Here is a 22,651-nt window from a genome sequence, read left to right on the forward strand (position 1 = left end):
GGGTAGCTTGCAGCGCCATTTAGCCCAGTTCAGTCTCCGGTTCCAGTTCATAAACATATACAGATTCTCATATAAGGCAGAACGTTGCATAATATATGGAATAAGCCCTTCGAATGAGTACTCTTCCCTTGCATGAATTACGAGGCCACGATTATGAACGATTTCTCCGTAAAAATGTAGAGATGATTGCAACCAAAAGTACATGTTAATTGAGGTAACAAACCCTTAACAAACCTTTGGTAAACAAAGCTTCTCATGCAAGACACTGATTCGAGTATCTGTTACGAATCCAGAATCAACTGCCTCGTCTAAATCTTTAAATACGCACAAAATTAACACTCTTTTCGTGCGATAAAGTTATGTGGTGAAATGAATACACGAGTCGTAAATTAATTACATTGGTCTCTTCTTTATACCCACGCACCCCCTCACAAAAGTTACTTTATTCGCCCACCAGCTCCTTTCCTGCAATCATATAACAAGCACCCTTGCGAATTTCTGGATAAATCGTCACTGTTTGCATCGAGCGTGCATTATTCTATCCCGTCACTCATGCATTTCTATTAAACCTTTAAACCTATGACGTTTACTGTCAGTTCCTGTTCTGAGTCTCATTAATAAAATTCGTAACGAAGCACCGTATAGCTTTGTACTCTTAACACACTTACTGGCAATAAATTATTCAATTCCTGGCAACTGTAAAGCTGCGAATAATGTGCACTCGCACAACGGTCTCCGACGTAAACTAGGATAAAAATCATAATTTTTAAGGTGTGTATAGTTGACTGTACATGATCACTCGCTGTTCATGTTAATTCACGACCGATGTATTTATAATTGCTCTATAATTACTTGAGCCTGTTTAATAATTAGGGTCTACTACTTGTAATTCGAAGAAAAAGAGTGCAGCTTTTTCCCACTATCCGAATAAAGAAACTGTAGTTTAACATTAAAGTTGCATGAACAATACCGCCTTCAGGTATGATTATCCAGTGTCAATATTCTACAGCGCCATCATTAAATGCTTAGCTATGTTTGCACTACCACATCATATCCAAGATATACTTTCTCAACACGAATCTCCGTGTGTTCGCGCGGCAAGTGTTGGTTAACGATCGCTCTCCAGCAGCGATGTCATGGCTTGCATTATTCCACTGAGCCAACAAAGGCAGCAATCACTGGGACACGAACTTCTCTCACACCCACACCTGTATTGATCAAAGTGTAGGATTGAAGACGTCACTTCGTTAAGGTGAAGTATATGCAGTTTAAATAATCTCGACACGACCAGGATTTAAATAATACAGTTAGAACGTTTCGATCAAAGATTTATCATGATTTCAGACTTTACTTCGATATGGGTGAGTAAAAACAGTTCTCATAATCCCGAAACGTCCAAGGTTTCAATCAGTGGTCTGTAAGTTATGAATAAATATATGATTTATTTAACTATAATTCGTTTAAGTTATACAAATTTTCTTAGCACGTGAGCATGGCGAATGAACGTTGACGCATTTATCATTAATTTATATCATTGATCGACCGAAGCTCATTCATCTCCATCAAATTCATTTTTATATCAGAATACATTCCGATATCCTGCTTTGTGCAGGGCAAAACATCGGTTTCATTCTCTTCTGCCTCATATGCTTCGTCTAAGGTTCAAACTAAACGGGCTTGAAAATATTTTCTTAGATTACTCAAAAATCTTTAGTCAAACCCAATGATTGAGAGAGCACTAATGATTCACCAGTCCTGTCTTTATTCTTATCCCATCAAGTCCAGGCTCTGGCAATTCATTGTTAACCATTAAATTAAAATGATCAAAAAAATTACATTCAAGTGTACTCTATTCAGTGACGTCATTAGTCCCATTTTAGGGGGGCTTCAGCCCTTATAAACGAGGAGCCCAAGACCCGATAGATGTGGGCGATAACCTAAAAATATTCTTCTTGGTAAGGTGCTGTGATGGTGCCAAAGATCATTGACAAAAGCAGCCTTATTATAGTCTGCCATTCATATATTTTCTAATCGTCGACCGCTACTCTTGAAGAAAATCGTGCCCAGGAACAACGAAGGTGCGCACTGTATCGAATACTGAATATTTTAGACAACTACTCAGGAGCTCGTTTCGCATGGGCGATGCATCCACTATTTAGATGTCGTTGCAGTGTTCTCCGTATCTTTGTCAAGGAGCGATGAAGCGTTTTCTGACGTTCCATTTTCCATCGCACAAATTTTTTCATCTGCAAAATAAAAGTAAGTTCAATTTTTTTTTTATTTGGCATTATAAGACAATAACAATCTTATAAAATGAGTTCACAATTCCTCATGTGAGTTTTCGAAAAAAACTTATAAGCTCAGCCAATTGAGAATCTTACTTTTCCCGTCCGTGTTGACGTTGTTCACAATAAACTTGGTGAACGTGAGCCAATGTAGGCCGCAAACTGCCAATGCTGCCACACCAAATATAATATAATTCGTTGCACCTCCGAGCCGTTGGATGATAATTCCTCCTAAGACGGAAGCTATTGAGTAACCTGGAAATAAATATACATAACTATCTTTATTATTAATAGTTTTAACAAGAAAAAAGTCCTGTGTTTGCGTTACCTTTACATGGACCTCCGCATACTATCACGTCCGTACGGGTCTCATAAATTTCGAGTATGCGTCACCGACACCAGAAATGAACATAAGATCACCCTCTTAAGAGATTCAATATTATTTATCGGACTAGAAGGCTCACGTTTACATCAACAGATCAGCTAACATTAACATAAGCAGTACAGAGTTACTTAAATTAACTGGATTATTTTCTGGAGCTGTAACTTTTATATATTACGTAGTTACAGCCTTAAATAATATGAGTAATTGATCAGATTTCATACCCAAAGCTTCGTAGCAAATATTAGTGACGCTCTGCACGGTGGCTGAGGTGCCGGGTGGTGCGATGCGTCCAGCGTACATCACGATGGCGGTGTAGCCGAAGCCGTAGCAGGGGCCGTTGAGCAGCTCAACTGGCAGGGTAAGCCAGGCATGGCCGAAGTAACCCAAGAGTCCAAGACACAATAAACTAAGAAAAAAATTTACACTTAACTGAGAAGCGATGATGTGATGAGAGATTAATTGAGAGAATTAAAATTTTACGTAGTCGCAGGGACAATAGGTAGCACAACCCGCAAAGTAATCCACACATGTACGGTGCAACCCAATTAATAAAAAATAAAAAAAAATAAAAATAATCAATATAAAAATATTCAATATAATATCCAAGTAGAGAAGTGAAGAAATTTTTTCAAAAACTTTATACGGTACATTTTGATTCTTTCAATAGCTCAATAACATATTTAGTTGAAGAGCTGCTACTAAAAAGAGAAATAGATTTTAAACTGATATTTTGAATTGATATTTTGAATTGTAGAAAATGTGAAGATTGACCACACCGCTGCCCATTTTCAACCCAGAATTAAACCTATTTGCCGTTTCTAAAAATATTTTTCTTCGATATCCAAACAAATTATTGGGTAGGATGATAACCTAACTTATTGTGAGGAGACTTCGGAACGTTGCAATGTTGTAGATCCTCCCTGATAGAAATTACCATATATTCCCACCCTGATTATATTACCGCATATTATCACCCTGATTATATTACCGCATATTACCACCCTGATTATATTACCGCATATTACCACGCTGATATACATTACCGTATGCTATATAAGCCGTAAACGATGGTAGATAATCTCTCCGGGTTGTATTTTTTCGTGAGCCGGTCTGGGAAGAAATAAATTGAACATGATAAAAAAATTGTATAACAAATATTTTTTCCATAAATAGTTCGGTTTTGACGAAATTCTAGCGCTGGTGAAGGCCTGTATTAAATATACAATCATGAGAATTTTATCACTGTTAAATTTTTTTTAGCTTCGAGCTATCTATACATGTACTGTTTAAGCTAAGAAGTTTCACCTAAATACTTTATATCTAAAAACTTGAAATGTCAATTTTTTATTTAGCCTTTACATTAAACCCATAATAACCTAATTAGACCTCCAGCACCTTTTGAAATAATCAAGCGAAGAAAAGAATCAGAATAGCAAAAGCCTAATTTTTTTCGATTAATTCTCTAACTCACCACAGATGAACATAAAAGGAACTTCGCTGGCGCTCTGACAGACAATCGTAAGGCCTTGTAGGAGCTTCATGTGGTTCATTGTAGGCGTTCCTGCCGCTATTTCTTCTTGAAGACTGCAAGCCAAGGAATTTGTCGAGATTGATTCTGCGATTTTATGGTTTGTCATAAATTGATTGATATGTGTCCATTACTGTCCTTATATATCATAATAAAGACAGTTGATTGGTGTATGATGTTTTCAACAAATATTTACTTGAACTACGTTATCACAACTGGACAATTTTCTTGTCCGTACACGAAAATATAAGTTGCAACAATTCCATCGAAGCAGCCATTCAAAATGACGAATAAGAGGAAAACCAGGAATTCAGGTCTCTTGATTAATGGCTTCAAGTGGCGCCAAACTGCCGGATTTTGCTCCAACTTCGGCACCTTAAAGAATGGAGGTTGAATTCATGAGTGCATGGCAAATTTTCACATATCTTGGAATTATTTCAGGAATTATTTTAGAAATTTTTCAATAATTTCGTGCTTTATGTAAGCACCTCTCAAATTTGGATAATTTTGAATATTGAAAATAAAATTGATAGTTCATGTATGCCTTTGTAAGGTGATATTGATTTGATGAATAAAAATCCGAAAAAGGTTAGAATATTCATGTATGTATGTTCAATGCATTGCACGTACTTACAAATGCATGAATAATAGTTTCATAAACACTCCTACCTTCAAAGTGCATGATGAGACAGCGATATCAGCGAGGCCGATCAAAAGAGCGAGCAGGAAGGCTGGTGAGTAGCTTTTCACGACGCTGTCCGCTGACCACCAGTCTACCAGCGCCCCACTCACCAAGCCAAACGTGGCCCAACCAACGGAACCCCAAGCTCGTTGCGAACCATAGTCACCGTGGACGCCTAACCAACCGAATAGAAAGTTTACAAGATCTGAATAACTGAACGAACAAAATCCCATTTAGGTTCTCGGCTTAGCCGATAAATATAAGGATCAACTAGATTGGAGTTCCGAGTTATCGGGTTCAAAACCCGCACCTAGTTGTGACTATTCTGGTCGAAAGCAGTAAGGTGGCCGGATGGTTAATAACCAATCAAAGACCAACCGGGTACAATCAATAGCCTTTTCTAAGCAGGACACACAGTGTCTGATTTGATATAATAGATCAATAAATTGATGAATCTACATCTTAACTTAACATCTCTTGAAGTCGTAGCTTCGCAAAAAGCTATAAAATTATTATATATCGTTAAACTCCATTTTATTACGAAAAAATTATCAGAATTTGTAATAAAAGCAATTAATATCTCATATAAAACTCACCAACACAGTCAATGCAGATGGCGTCAGAAACAGAATTCGCAGTGCTGAACATCACGGTGGCCCCCAGGATCAAAAAGCAGAATGCATAGAAGTCGGGCTGTGACCAGATCGAGTAGCTCACGTCTGCTCTCTTGGCGCATTCTTGTATACGACGCATCGTGGCCGCGTCTCTGGGCGAGCTCGTCTCCACTGAGCACGCCCAGATTTTGTGGTGAACGAGTGTGCAGGATACGCTGTGGTGAAGAATATTTATAATTCATTCATTTCCTCCTCACATAATTGCAACCAACTTTATTCAAACTGCTACAAGGTCTTGAAAATAAGAAATATAAACAAATTATTTTAATATTTTTCAAACTGTATTCAACATCTGGCAGTCAATCAACATATGTGTGCGCCAAAATTTAAGCTCGCATATCCTTATTCTGACATGAATGCGTAAGAAATTTTACGTTATTGGACCAAAATCCACAATCCAATCTAACTAGCAACGGAGTTACTAAAAGCATTCCGTTTTGTAAACTGTTTTAAAGCTAAAACTGAGCTTAACTGTTTTAAAGATACGTTTTAAAGCTAAAACAGAGATGAACTGTTTGAAGCTACGTTTTAAAGCTAAACAGAACTAAAATGTGTTTAAGCTAAAACAGGCACGAAATAAAGTCATCGATAAACTGTGTTCAATGGAAAATCAAATGCTATCAGTTATCTTATCTATGTCACGATAAAAGAGGAGTCTCCCTGACCACGCGTTCAGGGCTACGTAGATATCGTTGACAGCGTTGCCAGCTGACACCTCGTTTGACGGATGTGGCACTTCGGCTTCTTGCTGGGGAATAAATGATAAAAAGTGAACTATGTAAAAAATAAAAATAAAATAAAAACTATGTAAAAAATAAAATAAAAAATTAAGCTCATTATGTCATTATGTTTTGAGCGTATTAACTTTTATTATGGCATATTCAGCTGGGCGGAAACCTTAATCTATATTTTCAATGTGGCAAATATATAGGAAGTGCATTTAAATAAAATTATTAAAAACTTAGTACGAAAATGGCATAGGTAAACGCTGAAAATATATTTTTTTAACATTAACAAATTGTGCCACTAAAATAACGCGGGTCTTGCAACTTAACTGATTGCCGTTAACTTAGTTTTTGTTAAATAATAGTTACTACTATTCATTTTTGATATGTATTAAAACACTTCAAATAGCCAATTTTAATCATTTGAAGCGCAGAAAAGTAGAATTTTTCAATAACTGCGCGAGAATTAGTTCTACCATTAAAAAAAACGTAAACATTTGTCGGCATATTGAAAAGAAATGTGTAAATACAGTACATGCCTGTAGGCCAGTAAAGTTGAGGCGAAAGCACAGCTCTGACTGGGACAGATAATTTGTTCCTTCAACGCAGGATCCTGAGCAGCAGTTGATGATAGTCCCAGGTGGCCAACTGGTATCTGGGGGAATGGTTAATTAATCTATGATAACGGTTTCAAAAAAATGTTTGAAAAACTTTTCGCTAATTTTATAACACTTATTTCTTTGTTTAAATATGGTTATAATTAGTTATTTAACAATATTTATTTTTAAATTCGCTTTAAAACAAGTGTGTATACCTTACTTCCCTATTTTTTATGACTGATATGGATAATGATGCTCACCCTCTACCCCCACGTTGATGTCAAGGTAAAAATTTTCAGGCTTAGGCATTCTTTCAGCCAACGAGACTTCTTTATCTTCATATATGTCGTTCGTATGAAGTTGAAGGTCGCGCGGAAATTCTTCTGGAAGCCTGAATACCGAAACGAACGAAACGTCATAAGATTTCTCATCCGGTGCTTTGAAAGGTTTGATAAAATAAATCGAGGAATAAAATATCGTCATGAAGACCAAGAGGAGAATGAAAATAAACTTCCTGAAGGATGGGAAGGAGTCTGCTGCCGCTGCGATGAGCGGCTTGATGAAGACGACCATGAGGAGAGTGATACCCGTGACGGCGCCCTGCACTGACAACGGCACGCCGAGCTGCTGGCCCACGACCATCAGGAACGGCAGCACCGGCACCAGACCTGCGTGTTAGGCAGTGAATTAACTTAATTTGTGACGTTTAAATGAATTTATATTTGCCTGAATGCTGGACCAAGCCAGTACGTTAGGTACTAAATTAACTTAATTTGTCACGTTGAATGAATTTATATTTGCCTGAATGCTGGAGCAAGCCAGTACATTAGGCAATAAATTTACATAACTAGTGACTTTTAAATGAATTTATATATGCCTGAATGCTGGACCAAGCCAGTACGTTAGGTACTAAATTAACTTAATTTGTGACGTTTAAATGAATTTATAATTGCCTGAATGCTGGACCAAGCCATTACATTAGGCAATAAATTAGTACGATTTTTGACTTACTTGTCAAAATGGATTTAAAAGGCACCAATTGATGGAACAAGACGGTAACAAGTACATAAGGCAATGAATTACTATTACTTGTGACATTAAAATGAATTTAAATGGGATATAAGCAAATAGAACGTTTGGTGAGCCGCTTTCACTGAGCGTTCAGATATGCAACGTCACAAGTTGGGTTCACTAAAGTTCACTATTGCGTGACTGGGAAGCTCGGTTAATTGTGGTATAATATTGCATCAAATATAGCAGCTTCGTGAGTCAACTTACCGGCGAAGAACAAAAAGTAATGTACTTTGATCGGCAAAGTTGCCTTCGAACACTCAACTCCACCCATAATGATTAATTAAACTGTAATGACGGATCGTATTTCTCGTTAAAAACGTATTGGTATAACTGTAACGTTGATGGGTATTCTGTTAACACAGATAACCTTTAAATTCATGAAGAATGTACACTTCAACCGTCTTCAACCTGATTCATTTTCACTCATAAATAATTCACTGATTCATTTTCACTCATAAATAATTCACTGATTCATTTTCACTCATAAATAATAAAGTTAATGAGCAAAATCATGCACTGCGAGCCTCAAGCAAACGAACATAAGAAATATCAGTTGGATGCGTGAACTTGAGCATTTTTTTGGGGCAGGACGGATTTAGTAATAAACGTTGGAAGTCACACGACAAATTACCATCACTTTAGAATCGGGGGAATGAATTTGTATTGTTTTTTTTTACGACATCCCTCTTATATTCAATGCTAGTATGCACCTGAAGAATTTTTATTCATGTCTATCCAACGATAATGTACAGAAACGTCTCAATTTTTGTTATCAGCCGTTGCATGAACGCTCACGATGGTATTTTCAGTATTTTTTCACATGTAAACGACAGAAGAAAAGTGACAATCAAACGTGTTGATCGCCCTAATAATAATAATCCAACAATGATATTAGAAGGTCAGAGGATTTATTCAGTATACACAGGAATTAAAATAGCCAGAATTGATATATCATCTGAAGGTCAGTGACTGTCTGCCCACCTCACCCCAATGAACACTGAGAGACTGAATAACATAGACTTGTTATGCTCGTCAAGGGAGCTGAGGTAGTGCTGTACTTTTCTTCACAAGCGTTCAGTACAACAACTCACTTTAATAGATAGTACATAATAAATTAAATTATAGAAAAGTAATTAGAAAGACTTGCAAATATGTAGCATAGCCAAGAACTGGACATCCCTACACCAAGTGTTCGAATCAACGTCTGTCAGAGATTGCTATTGTAAAAATAAACCCAACGTAAAGATATGTTATCATCCTAATAAAGATGTTTAGATATGGTTGGCTTGTGTCTGTACAATCACAGCGGAATTTTCTTAGAACTTGTAATTAGAACAATACTAAAAACTATAATTTTGCATAATTTATTGAGTATTTTAATCGTGTTGTGAGTGATATAACTCGTTATATTATAGCATATAATTTGATAAATTTGCGATTACTTTTTTACCAATCTCCTGCTAGCACTAATCCACTTGAACCACTCTCTTGATAACTAATCTTTCTAGGATTAGTTATCATACCAATCAAAAAAATAATTCGTTGAATCTGTGTGATTTTGGTATGAATCAGTAAGGCGACATTGCATCCTATGTTTGTTGAATCATCAATTTCAACTCCAACCATGTAGGTGAACTCTATAGTCGTGAATATTTTCAAAACGACGACTTTACTGGAGATTGTAACAAAAGCTCATAGAAGATCCATTCATCGCAAGCAATCGAATTGCGAGAGTGCAAAGATTGCAATTTTCATTCACTTATCTGACAACATCAACATTAAATTATATAAAGGACATAAATCTTAAGAAAGTGTAACATGTAGAGTGCAAAATTTTTAGCTGCTCGGAAAGTTTAAAAAATGCATTGTTTTTGCACCACAAAGACAAACTTCGATATGTTCTTAATTTATTTAACTGGTTTGCTGAGCTCTAAATCTTGCAATGCAGCTGGGATGAAAACATCCTGAGAAGAGTTGAAATTTTCATTTCAAAATGAGAGGATTAAATTTTGTCTTTCGGAATTCTTAAGCGACAATGCATTGTTTAATCTAACGTAACCAATTTTGAATAGAACAAGTAATTAATATAATTATAACATTGTTTATAAAAAAATTATATTTGTTTTACTCTCATTTCCAGCCCCAACAAAACTGCAGCAGATATTTTATGTATCAAATGAATTCTTACGAGTACCAAATAATTTGTCGCCAGAAAACGCTAGAATCTGGCTACGATTGTGGCTATATTAATATAAACGCCATAATCTGTCAATATAATGCCTAACCGAAGATTTATAATAGGAGATAAAGAAGCCAGAGATTTGTGCAGATGCAAAGACCATATATGCCTTCATTTTAAAACATGGTTGATAACTTTTACAAACTCGCCTCGCAACCAAGCAGAGGCTTTGATATTTTAAAATAATGTCCGTAGCCTTAAAGCCCAACCATGTGTACTATTGTTGAATAACGCAACATCTAACCCCCTCATTAGTTTAAATGACTATTAATTTCATTACAAATGCTTCGACATCATCAAGTACACTGCCATAGATAATTCAATTAAGTGTTCTGTTTTATCCTGTCTAAACGATAACTGCCGACCTGTGATCCATTATTAATGCACACACAATGTAAAAAAAATTCATGTCAGTTTAACGCCTCGCATGATGTCGTTACTTTACTCACTGCCTTACGTATAGTGCATCAACCTCCACACAGAGAGCCATCTATACGTGCAACCGCAGTAATAAAATGTCATCCTTTTGGTGTAATAACTCGTAGACAAACGATCAATTCAGTTAGAACTTTCATTGCTGCATGAAGTTATCACGTTTTTTATTTAGAAAAAATGTAATCGCTATAAGTTTCTAAAATGACGATTCATCTAACAAGAATTTCATGTAAATGGACCATAATATGACGTTAGGCAGTGCGGCCATAGGTGAATTTAATTTAACGATTGCTTTCGTGTGTCTCTGTCAAGAGCGATCCGTTTATAAAAAATGAGAGGTTTACACACCATGGAGCGAATGAGCATTTAAATTATATTGTCATATTTTATGTTCGGTGAAATAATTGAGCAAGTAAAGCTATAAGATGGCGACCCTTGTTAACACTGCAATTGGTGCAAGTGAAAAATTGGGCCCTTAATAATGGCACATTGGGACCAAGATTCATTGTATTGTAATGAAAAAGTGCGGCTCTTGAATGGAATGTATTTGGTTGCACCAAGTGTTGGGCAGATTGTATTCTGTGAATATTTGTAATAACATAACATAACACAGTGATGTCGGCGCTGAAGTGTAGGCCTGATGTGGCCTGTCGCCGATTCTTTTCCTTTTCGTACCTTGTTCATAGATCTAAACTCGTGTCATTTGACAGGATCTTTTCATGACTGGCGATAGTTTGAAGTAGCTACTAGACTTCCACCGGGTTCGATAAGGAGCTAGGCATTTCAAATCTGAACATATATTTTTCCATAGCTTTATCTAGTATATTCTTGAACGCGTTCATACTTGGAGCGCCAACGATGTCATCGGGGAGGCTATTCCACATGTCGGTGATTCAAAGCGAGAAAAAATTTTGTCGCGTGGAGAAGTTGCAGCGCAATTTTTTTGGCTTATAGCCGTGGCCCCTGGTGTTGGTTCTTGTTTCAAATTCTAGTAACCCTTCAGGGACCTTGTATAGACCATGAGTATACTTGTATACTTCAATGAGGTCCCCACGCAGACGTCGATAACTGAGGCTTGGAAGCTTCATAATCTTCAATCTTTCTTCATAGGACTTGCCCTTCAAGCCTGGAATCATCCTTGTTGCACGTCTTTGAACATTCTCTATTAAATTAAGTAATATTGAATATTTATGGAATATAATTTTTGCAATATAATTTGTCACATAAGTTTTCGCGCGAACGATGTTTTTCGTTTTTACAATGATTAATCGATGTTCTAATCGAATATTCTTAGTCTTCAAACAGTGTTCGGGTCCCAGGCAAGTCCATCATGCAAGGAGGGGTAACAAAATCGAAAGCATTTGGTACCTTAGAAAAATGCAAACATTACTAAATTGTTTTTGCGGCAGATGAGAAATAGCGAATGTATATTTTTGCACCGGCTTTATCAGCGAGACTTATTATCCTTCATGATGGATAACTCCAGATAGATACATTGTTGCCATCAGATTTTCATTGTTTTTTATGGGCGTCAATGAGGATTGCCTCAGCCGACGGCTGAAATAATCTCACCCATGTAGAACAATGTGTCCGATAACATTTAGCGATGATTAGAGCATCATGATCTGCCAACTAACTCTCAGTGGTTGCCAACCTTACATTCGGTCACATCGTCATTAGTATTCGCATTCGTCACATCGTAAATGTGCAATATGCAGGAGCTAGATTAACGAAAGAAAAACTTGCGTATTCGTTATTTGGAGATCGTCACCTTGTAGACAACGGTCATCCCGCGATGGCTGAATTTGTGCCTATGGTTCTAATTGTAGTATGGCTGGCAATAGTTTTGAATTTTCATCCTGGAAATGGTAAGATTACATAAAAAAATTATTCAATTTTTACAGGAAAATGAGTTGAACGTGAGGGGAGCACTGAGCAAAATTGTTCAAAATATTTATTTGAATTCAATAAAAAGTTTTCTATTGGATTTTCTATTGGAGTTTCTATTGGTTCTATCTATTATTATTCTATATTATCTAAAGTTGGATTGGAGCTTTCCGCAGTTGCTATTTAACTTTATATGAGTGACTCACTATTTATTCACTCCTAGAAAGTGACGCCTTAATCATACGACTACTTTACCCATTAAAGGTTTCTTCCAATTACTTACAAAATATCAGTCGTACAAACACAAACAGCGAGTCCTGAAATGCTTAAATGTTTAATTATTTATTCGACAAGCGAATGAAAGTATGGCTGATATTTTCCCGTGATCCAGGTGAACAATTTTCGTGCGACTTCGAAGAGAATGAGTGCGGCATCGTTCCATTGGCAAATAACTCGTTTGATTGGACGAGGCAATTCATGGAAGATCCTGACTTGCCTGAAGGAACCTACATGCTTGCCGACTGCACTGGTCGGAAAATTGGCGAAGTTTCGGGCATCACGACACCCATGTTGGGAAGCGGAGGCAATCATTGCCTGACTTTTGAGTGAGTTGTTAGTTATCGTCATTAGACCTCTGATCTCGCTTGTCAGAAATTAATATCTGTATTCATGGCAAGTCATTTTTTTGAAGACGAAAGGGAGGGAATCTCTTATTAAAAAGGATTGGCTAACTAAAAATTGTAAATTGATTATACAATTTCATGTTAAACAAATTTTCCTGAGGAAAAAAAGTTCAATGAGCTTACGTGTTAGTTCAACTTGAAAAGATTATACAAGAAATTACAAGCACATTATAATATCTATTTGATTCGAATTTTATCTGAGACAAGGAATTAAATCATTCTGAAATGAGAGAATCGAATTTAAATCGATAAATTTCCAGGCATGAATTTGATAGATAGATGTCGAAACCGATATGTAATTTGAAATGCAAATATAACGAAAAATACTGTACGTCAGCAATTTCCTGTGGATCAGAGCAATTGAAAACAATTCTAACAAGGTTCTCGCTCATAAATTTTAATCAATTAATTCTACAATTTCGAAAATAGGATGGACCTCGTCGTCACAATTATTGCTTTTGCTCCCAAATTTTCTAGATCTGCTTATTATATATTTTGATAGATTTTCATGAAACCTTCGTTTTAAGACAGCAAATGACATTAATAATATTTTAAATTGAATAATTATAAAATCAGTATAACTCATTCTCTGTTAATACGGAATCATTTAGAACAGTCCAGCTTTCCCTCTAAGCCAACTCGTGATTGTAATAACATTTATTACGACTAAATAAGCATTCGGAACATGTCAGCTCTGCTACAAGTATACTCTTTATTGTCATAATTTTCAGCTACAAAGTCATTGGAAGCGAGCCAGCTTTGCTTCAAGTCTACTATAGAATCGCTGGGTCGCGAGGAGATGCGATTTGGACGCGATTCGACTCTCCTCTCCTGACTTGGTCATCGGCGACCGTAGGGATCAAGGTTCCAGACGTTTTTACAGTAAGAAATAAAATATTTGGGGGATTTTTGATGAAGTCGACCATGATAATAGAACCCTTGATTTATATTGTTATAACCTGAAAGTAATGAGAACCATTCCGACAAAGAACCATTGACGATATGGAAGTGGCTTCATTTATGAGAAAGGGAATTTGTCGGCTGACTAGTGATCTATCAACATTAGCTTGTAATGATGAACCAAAGAGCGACATGTAATGAGCAACAAAACTCTTGAGAAAATGATGGTTAATTAATTCTAATACATTTGAAAGATTTTAATGATTGTTCTCCTAAATGTGATTTAGAAAGGTCCAAAAATATCAATGCACGTTAAATATCATAATGTAAGAATGTTCCATGACTTGTGTAATATTTGCCACATATTTTTGACGAGATTTATTGCCTGGGATTTTCTTCAGCTTGAATGGGAGATTCAAGTGAACGGGGTTGACTCCGTGACTCTGCTGGACAACATATTAGTGACTGACGCGGCGTGCCCGACGTCACCTACGTCTTGCGACTTCGAGTTCGATGATGACGAACCGACAATTTGCTCAGGTACCATTTGATTACATTCTTAGCTTAGAGAATAATCTTGTCTTCATAAAATGTAATTTTCTCATTGCGTTTTTGTTATTTAAACTAACTATTCTACAAATGAGCGGAATTTAACACTCCTATTCTATTTCGTTGTCATTCAACACGTAAGTTTAATTTTCAATGCTGTGGTCTAACTTTCTTTATGTTGCAGGATATTCTACCAGCCCCTCACCTTATGATCATAACTTCATATTTTATCAATATGCGGGCGCTCAACTGGGTGCTGTTGACCATACTTATCAGTCTCATATGGGTATGAACGGAATCATTCAGTTAACGGAACTATAAATTAGTAATAGTAATAGACACAATCAATAATAATATTTCTCATTACGTTCTACTTAAAGTTTTGCGCTCAAGTGTATTAATTCATTTTTTTAATTTAATTTGTATTGCATCGTTCTAAAATTGAAATTACCACACTGCACGCAATAAGCGTTCCGCAAGTTTCCATTGTTTTTCGTCATTATTGGATAACTCAGTATATATTAGACTTGTTTGAAAATCATATGACATCTTCAGTTTTGGTGCATTGTAGACTGTATTTTAGACGAGAGAGTTGATTCGCAACCTGAGGCTTATGAAAGCTTAAAATTACTAATGCCGAATTTTGAAATGTTTAATTTATTTACCACATTATGCAGGACACTTCGTCATGGCAAATTTCTCTCACGCTAAATATGCGAATGAGCAAGCAAAGCTTTACGCACCAGTTGTTCCGGCCGATGAAGGAGCAAGCTACTGTTTAACATTCTGGTACCAATTAATAACCGAGGACTACACATCATTTATTCTGAGGAGCAACGCTAGTGGAGCGTACAATCGCTTTCAATATGGTATGTTCTTTTCGTCGAAAAATATGTTTCTATGTTAAAGACAAATTAGGTTTATTCGTGCTTCATCTTCCTTGTTTTAGAACGCAATATTATTTATTGTTTTCGGCCTTGGCTAGCTGTCGTGATCGATTATACAGCAAATCTCAATGACTCCTTTTCTGTTACTGTTGTCGAATGATTCCGTAATTATCGACCAAATTATTACTGCCATGATTCTAATTGGTGTGATAAATGAATTAATTAATTGGTGTAATCGACATAATTTATCGTGCCCCATGTCTGACCCGTTAATCAATTCTGAGATATGTTATTCAATTTTGGAGGGCAGTTGAGTAACGTCATGGCGTTATTAAAGAATTTCTTGTGCTAATTTTTCATTTCCATTGATTTATTTTAATTTTTTTTTTTCAAACGCCGCAGCTATTTAAATATAAGATTCACCTCAATTATCATAATGTTATCGTCACTTATCTACGATCATATAATATTGTTTATTATCATATAATAATGTTTTATCCCAAAATGTACAGGGGCAATCTATTTGACTAATGTTTAGCAATCTTCTTTACATTTTGTATCGTCGAAAACTAAAATGCCCATGTATTGACGCTCATCACTGAACAACTGAAATTTTATTAAATAAACGTCTGCAATGCATGATGATATTCTTTCGAATCCAATTACCTTAAAATTTAAGTTTGCAGGGCATTTTCCCAACTCTACGAAAACTCTCCGTGAAAAAAAATCAACTTATTCACCACCGGTGACCAAATAATAATAGACTGATATTTTTAGGGTCCGTAAATTCATGATAGTGCAGAAGAATTGCATGAAGGAAATCCTTTCGATGAAGCTCACCTATTTACATCTTCAGTGTCCTCACATATTTTTTCTTCGATTTTCTCACCTATTTCGATCTCTCAATTTCATGATCAGTTGGCGACGACACCGAAGATTGGGTTTTCGGATCTGCCGTCTTCCAGGGTACAAGATCAGCACAACGAATATTCTTTGAAATTTCTAGTGGTTCAAAAAGGAAAGGCATCTTAAAAATTGACGACGTCTTCATTCAGCCTAATGTCACTTGTCCCATTAACGGTGAAAAAATAGCATTCATTTAGAATACTTCTGTCGATGTTAGATTTTTTCTCATCAATGATCCGTACCTAATAATTAGAGTCATCCGAGACTATTTAACTCGTTTGATTACCTATGAAATTAACTTACGTGATAATGTACGTTTATTCAATGGTTGCGAATGCTATCGTTTTTCTTATCGACCAAACTAATTTATTTATTTGTGTGTGTGTTTCTTTATTTATTAATTATTTTTAGATTGATGATCATAACTATCGATAATTCATTTCAAAATTGTTTAATTAAAGTATCACCGCCATAAACAATAATTGGAATATTTCTCTACAAGAATAGATTGAAAACTAGGACGCGCTCAATAATCTTTGTTTGTTAAGTTTCCTAAACAATTTTCTAGGAATCTGTGACTTTGAGAAAGACTTCTGTGGGTGGCGCAACACCGGCCAGATACACTGGATTTCATACTCGTTGCACCCCGAAGAGACCGGCCCCCCTACCCAGAATCATATCATTTTCGTAGCCCCAGAAGACTCTGAACCTGGAGTTCAGGCCGCGCTAGCTTCGCCCTACGTTCGAAACCGCAATTGCATGAACTTTTGGTGTGTATCAGTGGATTCAGTGCAGGAAGATTTCGCCTCGAAGCTTGATTGTGAAAACAACGGGGGAAACTTGGTATTAAAAGTTCAGGGTAGAGCTCTTGGTATTCTATTCAAAAACAATTTTACCAATCTGGATTACTGTTTTGATGAAGTTGAAGTTTGCACATTTTCGTAATTACGCAGTATTCGTCAATTTGCCCAGAGGTGAACGGTAAAGACGGTGAACTATAGAAATTCAAATAGTAACGGCGTGATCGGGGATCGAATCGTTACTTTATGCGATGATTACCGGATAAATTCAACGAAACATCATTTTCTTGCTTACTTTAATTGTTATATATTGATGAACTTAGTGCTAATCACTAAATTTCCCCAGGTTCAAGAAGGAACCTAGGGCTCCTGCTAATTTTAAGATCATCAGGCGGACGCTTGGAACATCGCAAATTGATGAAAAGAACGAAACGATATGGGAGCTTCCTACAGATTGGTCTGACATGTATTGGCAGGAAGGTCAAACCAGTCTGCCGACGTACGGATTCTTCACAAATGAGGTGGAAAAAAATTATCTTATGTTGACGAATTTGTATTTCCCCACTTTATTATGCCACGTACTTTTCTAATTAGTGATGCTACGTACACTTCATATAAATCCTCGAAAGTTAGGATTCGTTAAAAAATTCTGCAAGTACGTTATATGGATTCTTTGTACTCATTGACACACCATCTGTTGAAAATTTTATTTGATTGATAATGTAAAATCATAAACAGAATCTTTAATCGATAAGCGCTATATTAATGCATAAATGATGGACAAATAAAAAAGTGACTCAATCAATCTCAAATTCCAAAATTACTAATAATCACTTATTATTCTCTCCAGAATTATTTTCTGTATTCTTAAAAATCAGTGTCCTATGCTACATTCAAATCGTTTTGAAAATTTTTTATCGATAGCAACTTCAGAATACAATCCTGATAATATCGTTTGATGAATTTGTTGTAGTAACTTATCTTCTCCATATTTTTTACCGTATATTGCAAAGTAATTTCAGAATTTTTGAAATCGCTAGAATTTTCTTAGCTTATTTCGTGTGGACACAGATTGTCTTTGTGGCGACGCGCTTGGCTGGAGAATGGGGGTCCAATTACGACGAAGCTTTGGTGTCGATCGATGATATAAATCTTAGCACTGAATTTGAATGTCCTCGGCTGCCACAATTTCAACAAACCACAACTGATTCCAGTACATCACTGCCACCAACGCCAGGTAAATCCCTGATTTTTTAATTTTTTTAAACAATTTTACGAGATGTATGAGAACAATTTCTTTATTATTATTCATCAATGTGATGGTGGGATGTTAAGATTTGACTGAAACTAATTTGTGAATTTATCTTGAGCCTTCAGTATTCATAAAGCTGCTGAAACAGATTTTCAAATTTATTTGTTTAATTGGTGTGAATTGTCATGGAGGTGGAGCTACCTGAAGTCTAATGCTAATTAAAAAAATATATCAATGCTTTCGACTAACAAAAAGTCATATGAACTCATTTCGTTTCCCAAGTTTACTCGAAATTAAGTCATTGTCATTTCTTTTCCTTAGTACCTGCTTCAGGCTGCAACTTCAACAATGGTGACCTGTGCTCGTGGAAAAGACATAACAGCGCCAGCAGCCAGCATCTTGAAGGCTCTGAGTGGAAAACAACTTCTAAGAGAACTAATTTTTATCACCTTGATCCGCCTGATAGCGGTAACTTTTATCACCTTGACCCGCCCGATAGCGGTAACTTTTATCACCTTGATCCGCCTGATAGCGGCAAACAAACCTGCTATCGGTTAACATTTCTTAGAAAATATGTGAGAGACGTGTGGAAAAATTCAAATTTCATTGTATTCTTGGCTATGAAGCGGGTAAAATTAATCGAAATGGATATATTATGAATAATTATTGATCGTAGCTCAATATACTCAATATTTATGATTATCGAGTAAATTGTGCAATAATAAAGATAATGAACGTGTCTTCACACGTAGCAGGTGCAGCTGTTGTATAAGACATGAAAACCTCACTTATTTGTAGCAATCCAGTTGCCTTTTGAGTATATGAGAAAATTTTAATCCACATTTTCAGCACTTAGAATAAGCAAAACATTTTCGTGTTCAATTCAATCCCCTACGACATCGACAATTTTCATGTTAACCACAACAGCCGTCAAATAAATTTAAAACTTTTAACTCTAAGAAACCAAATCATAATGATAGTTATTTCGATTTTTACATTTTATTCCCTGATAAATAATGATTAACTGTATCGTTGAAATTTAATTTGTTCGAAATATCAGACCACGGCTACTGGCTTGGTTTCCAGCCAGCAACTGTCGGTGTGGTCAGCGCTGCTCACTTCACGAGTCCCAATTTTCCTTCAACTGAAGTGAGAATGTGGATTATTTGCCCTTTAATTGAAAGATTATTGTTATCTCTGAAATAAATACATAGGATTTAAATGAATACGTTTTGAGAACGAATGTTTAATTCACCCACATATGTAACAATTTATTATTTAGCCTCTAACCAGGTAATAGAAAAGGGCATAAAGTAAATTGTATATGCTCATATTTAAAATGACGAATTAATGTATAAATAAAACACATCAGGGTACTTGCATCACCTTCGACTACTACATGAATGGTGCTGATGTGAAGAGCCTGGAAGTCATTGTTGAGGAAACCAGCAGCAGTTCCATCATCTGGAGACGAGATGGATTTCAGGTAAACCTAATTCCTTGATTCTTTTTTCCAACGTCAATGACATTCATGGGAAACAACGTTTAAGATTATTTACAAACGCTGATTTCAATTTTTGTTCATATTACCTTAACGAAATTAAAGACTGATAAAGTTAATCAATATCATGCTCTGACTTCATGATGAGATAAAAACCTCGATGGAATATATCGGTAATCTACCTAATGTACCTGCAAAAAAAACTACGTTTCAGTGGTGTTCAACTTATTAAGGTATAACGGAGGAAGTTATTCATCGCGAGTACGCTTTTGCTTCTAACGGAGGTATTTGTTTACAGTTTACCATGAGTTAATTTGCATTTATTTCTTCCAGAGTGATGACTGGATCAAAGGAAAAGTGTTTTACTCTGCAGTGGACCACAAAATATCTTTTCGAACCAAGACTGATGGACGGATCTGGTTGTACGTGGCCATTGACAACATCGCCATCATTCCTGGAAGATGCCCAGGTAAGAATAGCTGAAATTTTGCAACCATTTATACTGAATGAATTAGAGTTTTGATTTTTGAGTAAACTCAATAGGACACCCCGATACAATTTTCTTTTGTACGAAGCCTAGAAAATCACTTATTTTGAACACTTAGGATTCACTTAGAGATAGTCTATAGTCCGCTGGTGCGTACAAGTTTATGTTATTGGCTGAAAATTGTACATACAATATGAAATGTTGAAATGCTTCACCTCAAACTGAAAAACCAATATGAAATGTTGAAATGATTCACCTCAAACTGATGAGGTGAATCATTTTTTGGGTAACTTCAATAGGACCCCTCGATACAATTTTCTATTGCACGAAGCCTAGAAAATCACTTATTTTGAACACTTAGGATTCACTTAGAGATACAGTAGTCTATAGTCCGATGGTGCGTACAAGTTTATGTTATTGCCTGAAAATTGTACATACAAGATGAAATGTTGAAATGATTCATCTCAAACTGATGTTCTATATGCAAGGTTAGCCTTTCGAACTGACACATTTCCAACTTAATTTCCATCTTCAGCGGACGGGAGTGATCTAACAGTGGGAGGCTTCTGTTCTTTTGACGATGGGCTTTGCGGCCTAACTAACTCTGGCTGCTTAGATGAGCACAAGTGGAGCGACCAAATTGGGCCCGTATCCGATCACTCAACCAAGTCGGAATTTGGTGAGTTTTCATTCTTTAACCTGAACAAAAAATGGAAACTAATGTTGTAAAATTTCTTTTTGTAATGGTGAAGTTTGAACATATATGCTCAAAAACAAATGATAATTGCTGGTGTAAAAAATTCTTGAATATTCTATTCAGTGCAACTCACTTTTTCTGATGAGCGCTCATTCGACAGGAATTTTATCTATGGTGAGAACTTAAATTCAGAGTCTTCAAGCTTTTATTTTCCTTAGGCAAGGCCCTGTGGCTGTTTGGCAGCGACAGTGAGGACGTTTCGTGTACAACTAAACTGCCGTCACAAAGCCTGGATCAGCCAGCGTGCGTGACGTTCTACCATCTCACAAACTGCAACGAAGGAGCAACACTTGAAGGTTGGTTGTGAGAAAAATATCTCCTTAGAATGCTATAATGTTTGGAATATAATGTCGTCAGATAATACTTCGTACCTTTGATTCTCGCTTGTTCAGTTATAAAATATGACAATACCGCATGGATGTAGGAATAATCCGAAACTGTAACCAGTTATTTTTATTTTGAGACCTGCGATTCATGTATGATATTGAATAGAAATCAGATGAGCTCAGGGTTTTTTTTATTCAAATGTTCGAATTTTCGAAAGACATTAGAAAGTTAATTTTTCATAATTGGCAGTTATATCAAAAACTGTCGATGGAAGCTCTCTTGCCAGTGGCTTTACTCTGCTCGGTACCAACGGCCATTGGCGAGCTTTTCAGGTCACCATGCACATAAGTACGGAACCTGTCACGGTGAGACCTGTTATGACCTACCTACAGAGATATTAGAAATGATAAATTTTCTTCCTCTCTTAAACGGCGTAGTGAGTCATGATTGGAGAAGAGTTTTTTTCTGAAATTTGTATTGCAATTCTAGGAGAGTTCTTCGTGCAATGAGTCGTTCTCTAGATACGCGTCGAAATATCTCTCTAACTGAATTAGTACACGTTACTTTCTTGATGAAAATATCAGGCAACTATTTTTCTTGTTGAACTCCTAATTATTCAAGAATTTTTAATTGGCGAAATACCCACTGAAATTCCATTACATATGAAAATAATTTTGTACCTAAAACAGATAATCTTCAGAGGAACTCTACCACAATTTAGTAACTGCTCGATCGCAGTGGACGACATTTCCATAGAAGAAGGCATGTGCGGTGACAACGCAGCATATTGTAGTTTCGAGGATCACGGCTCATGCTTATGGTCGTCAGACTCCAATGAACTGCAATGGTTTGTCACTACAACGGAAAGAGGCATCAATGGACCTACGCAGTCGGTGGATCACGGTAGTGAGTATCAGAGGATTGCATCAGGATTGGATGAATTTTTTCGTTGAAAATAGTCACCTGTTAATCGATGTATTTGAAATAATTTTCAAGGTAGGATTCATTCATTTTGGATGTTGTACTTTGTAACATAGACAAATAATTCAAGAAAAATTGGGGTTGTGATTAAAAATCCAACGAACGTTT

The 22,651-nt window shown here is 36.2% G+C and overlaps 1 protein-coding gene across 1 annotated transcript; it reads right to left on the reverse strand.

Annotated features, from left to right (window-relative positions):
- Positions 1–1,434: 1,434 nt before the first annotated feature.
- On the reverse strand, positions 1,435–8,365 carry LOC108682355 (major facilitator superfamily domain-containing protein 6). The gene is made up of 12 exons (XM_018171500.2): positions 8,157–8,365; positions 7,139–7,546; positions 6,819–6,934; positions 6,220–6,302; positions 5,477–5,709; positions 4,868–5,055; positions 4,437–4,573; positions 4,142–4,254; positions 3,714–3,780; positions 2,892–3,076; positions 2,382–2,540; positions 1,435–2,246 (listed from the first exon to the last, which is right to left on the reverse strand). Exons 1-12 carry the CDS (start codon positions 8,221–8,223, stop codon positions 2,152–2,154), a joined length of 1,851 nt encoding a protein of 616 aa, XP_018026989.2. The 5' UTR covers positions 8,224–8,365; the 3' UTR covers positions 1,435–2,151.
- Positions 8,366–22,651: the final 14,286 nt, after the last annotated feature.

This window comes from Hyalella azteca, unplaced genomic scaffold (genome assembly GCF_000764305.2).
Source record: "Hyalella azteca isolate HAZT.00-mixed unplaced genomic scaffold, Hazt_2.0.2 contig10335, whole genome shotgun sequence".
NCBI lineage: Eukaryota > Metazoa > Arthropoda > Malacostraca > Amphipoda > Hyalellidae > Hyalella > Hyalella azteca.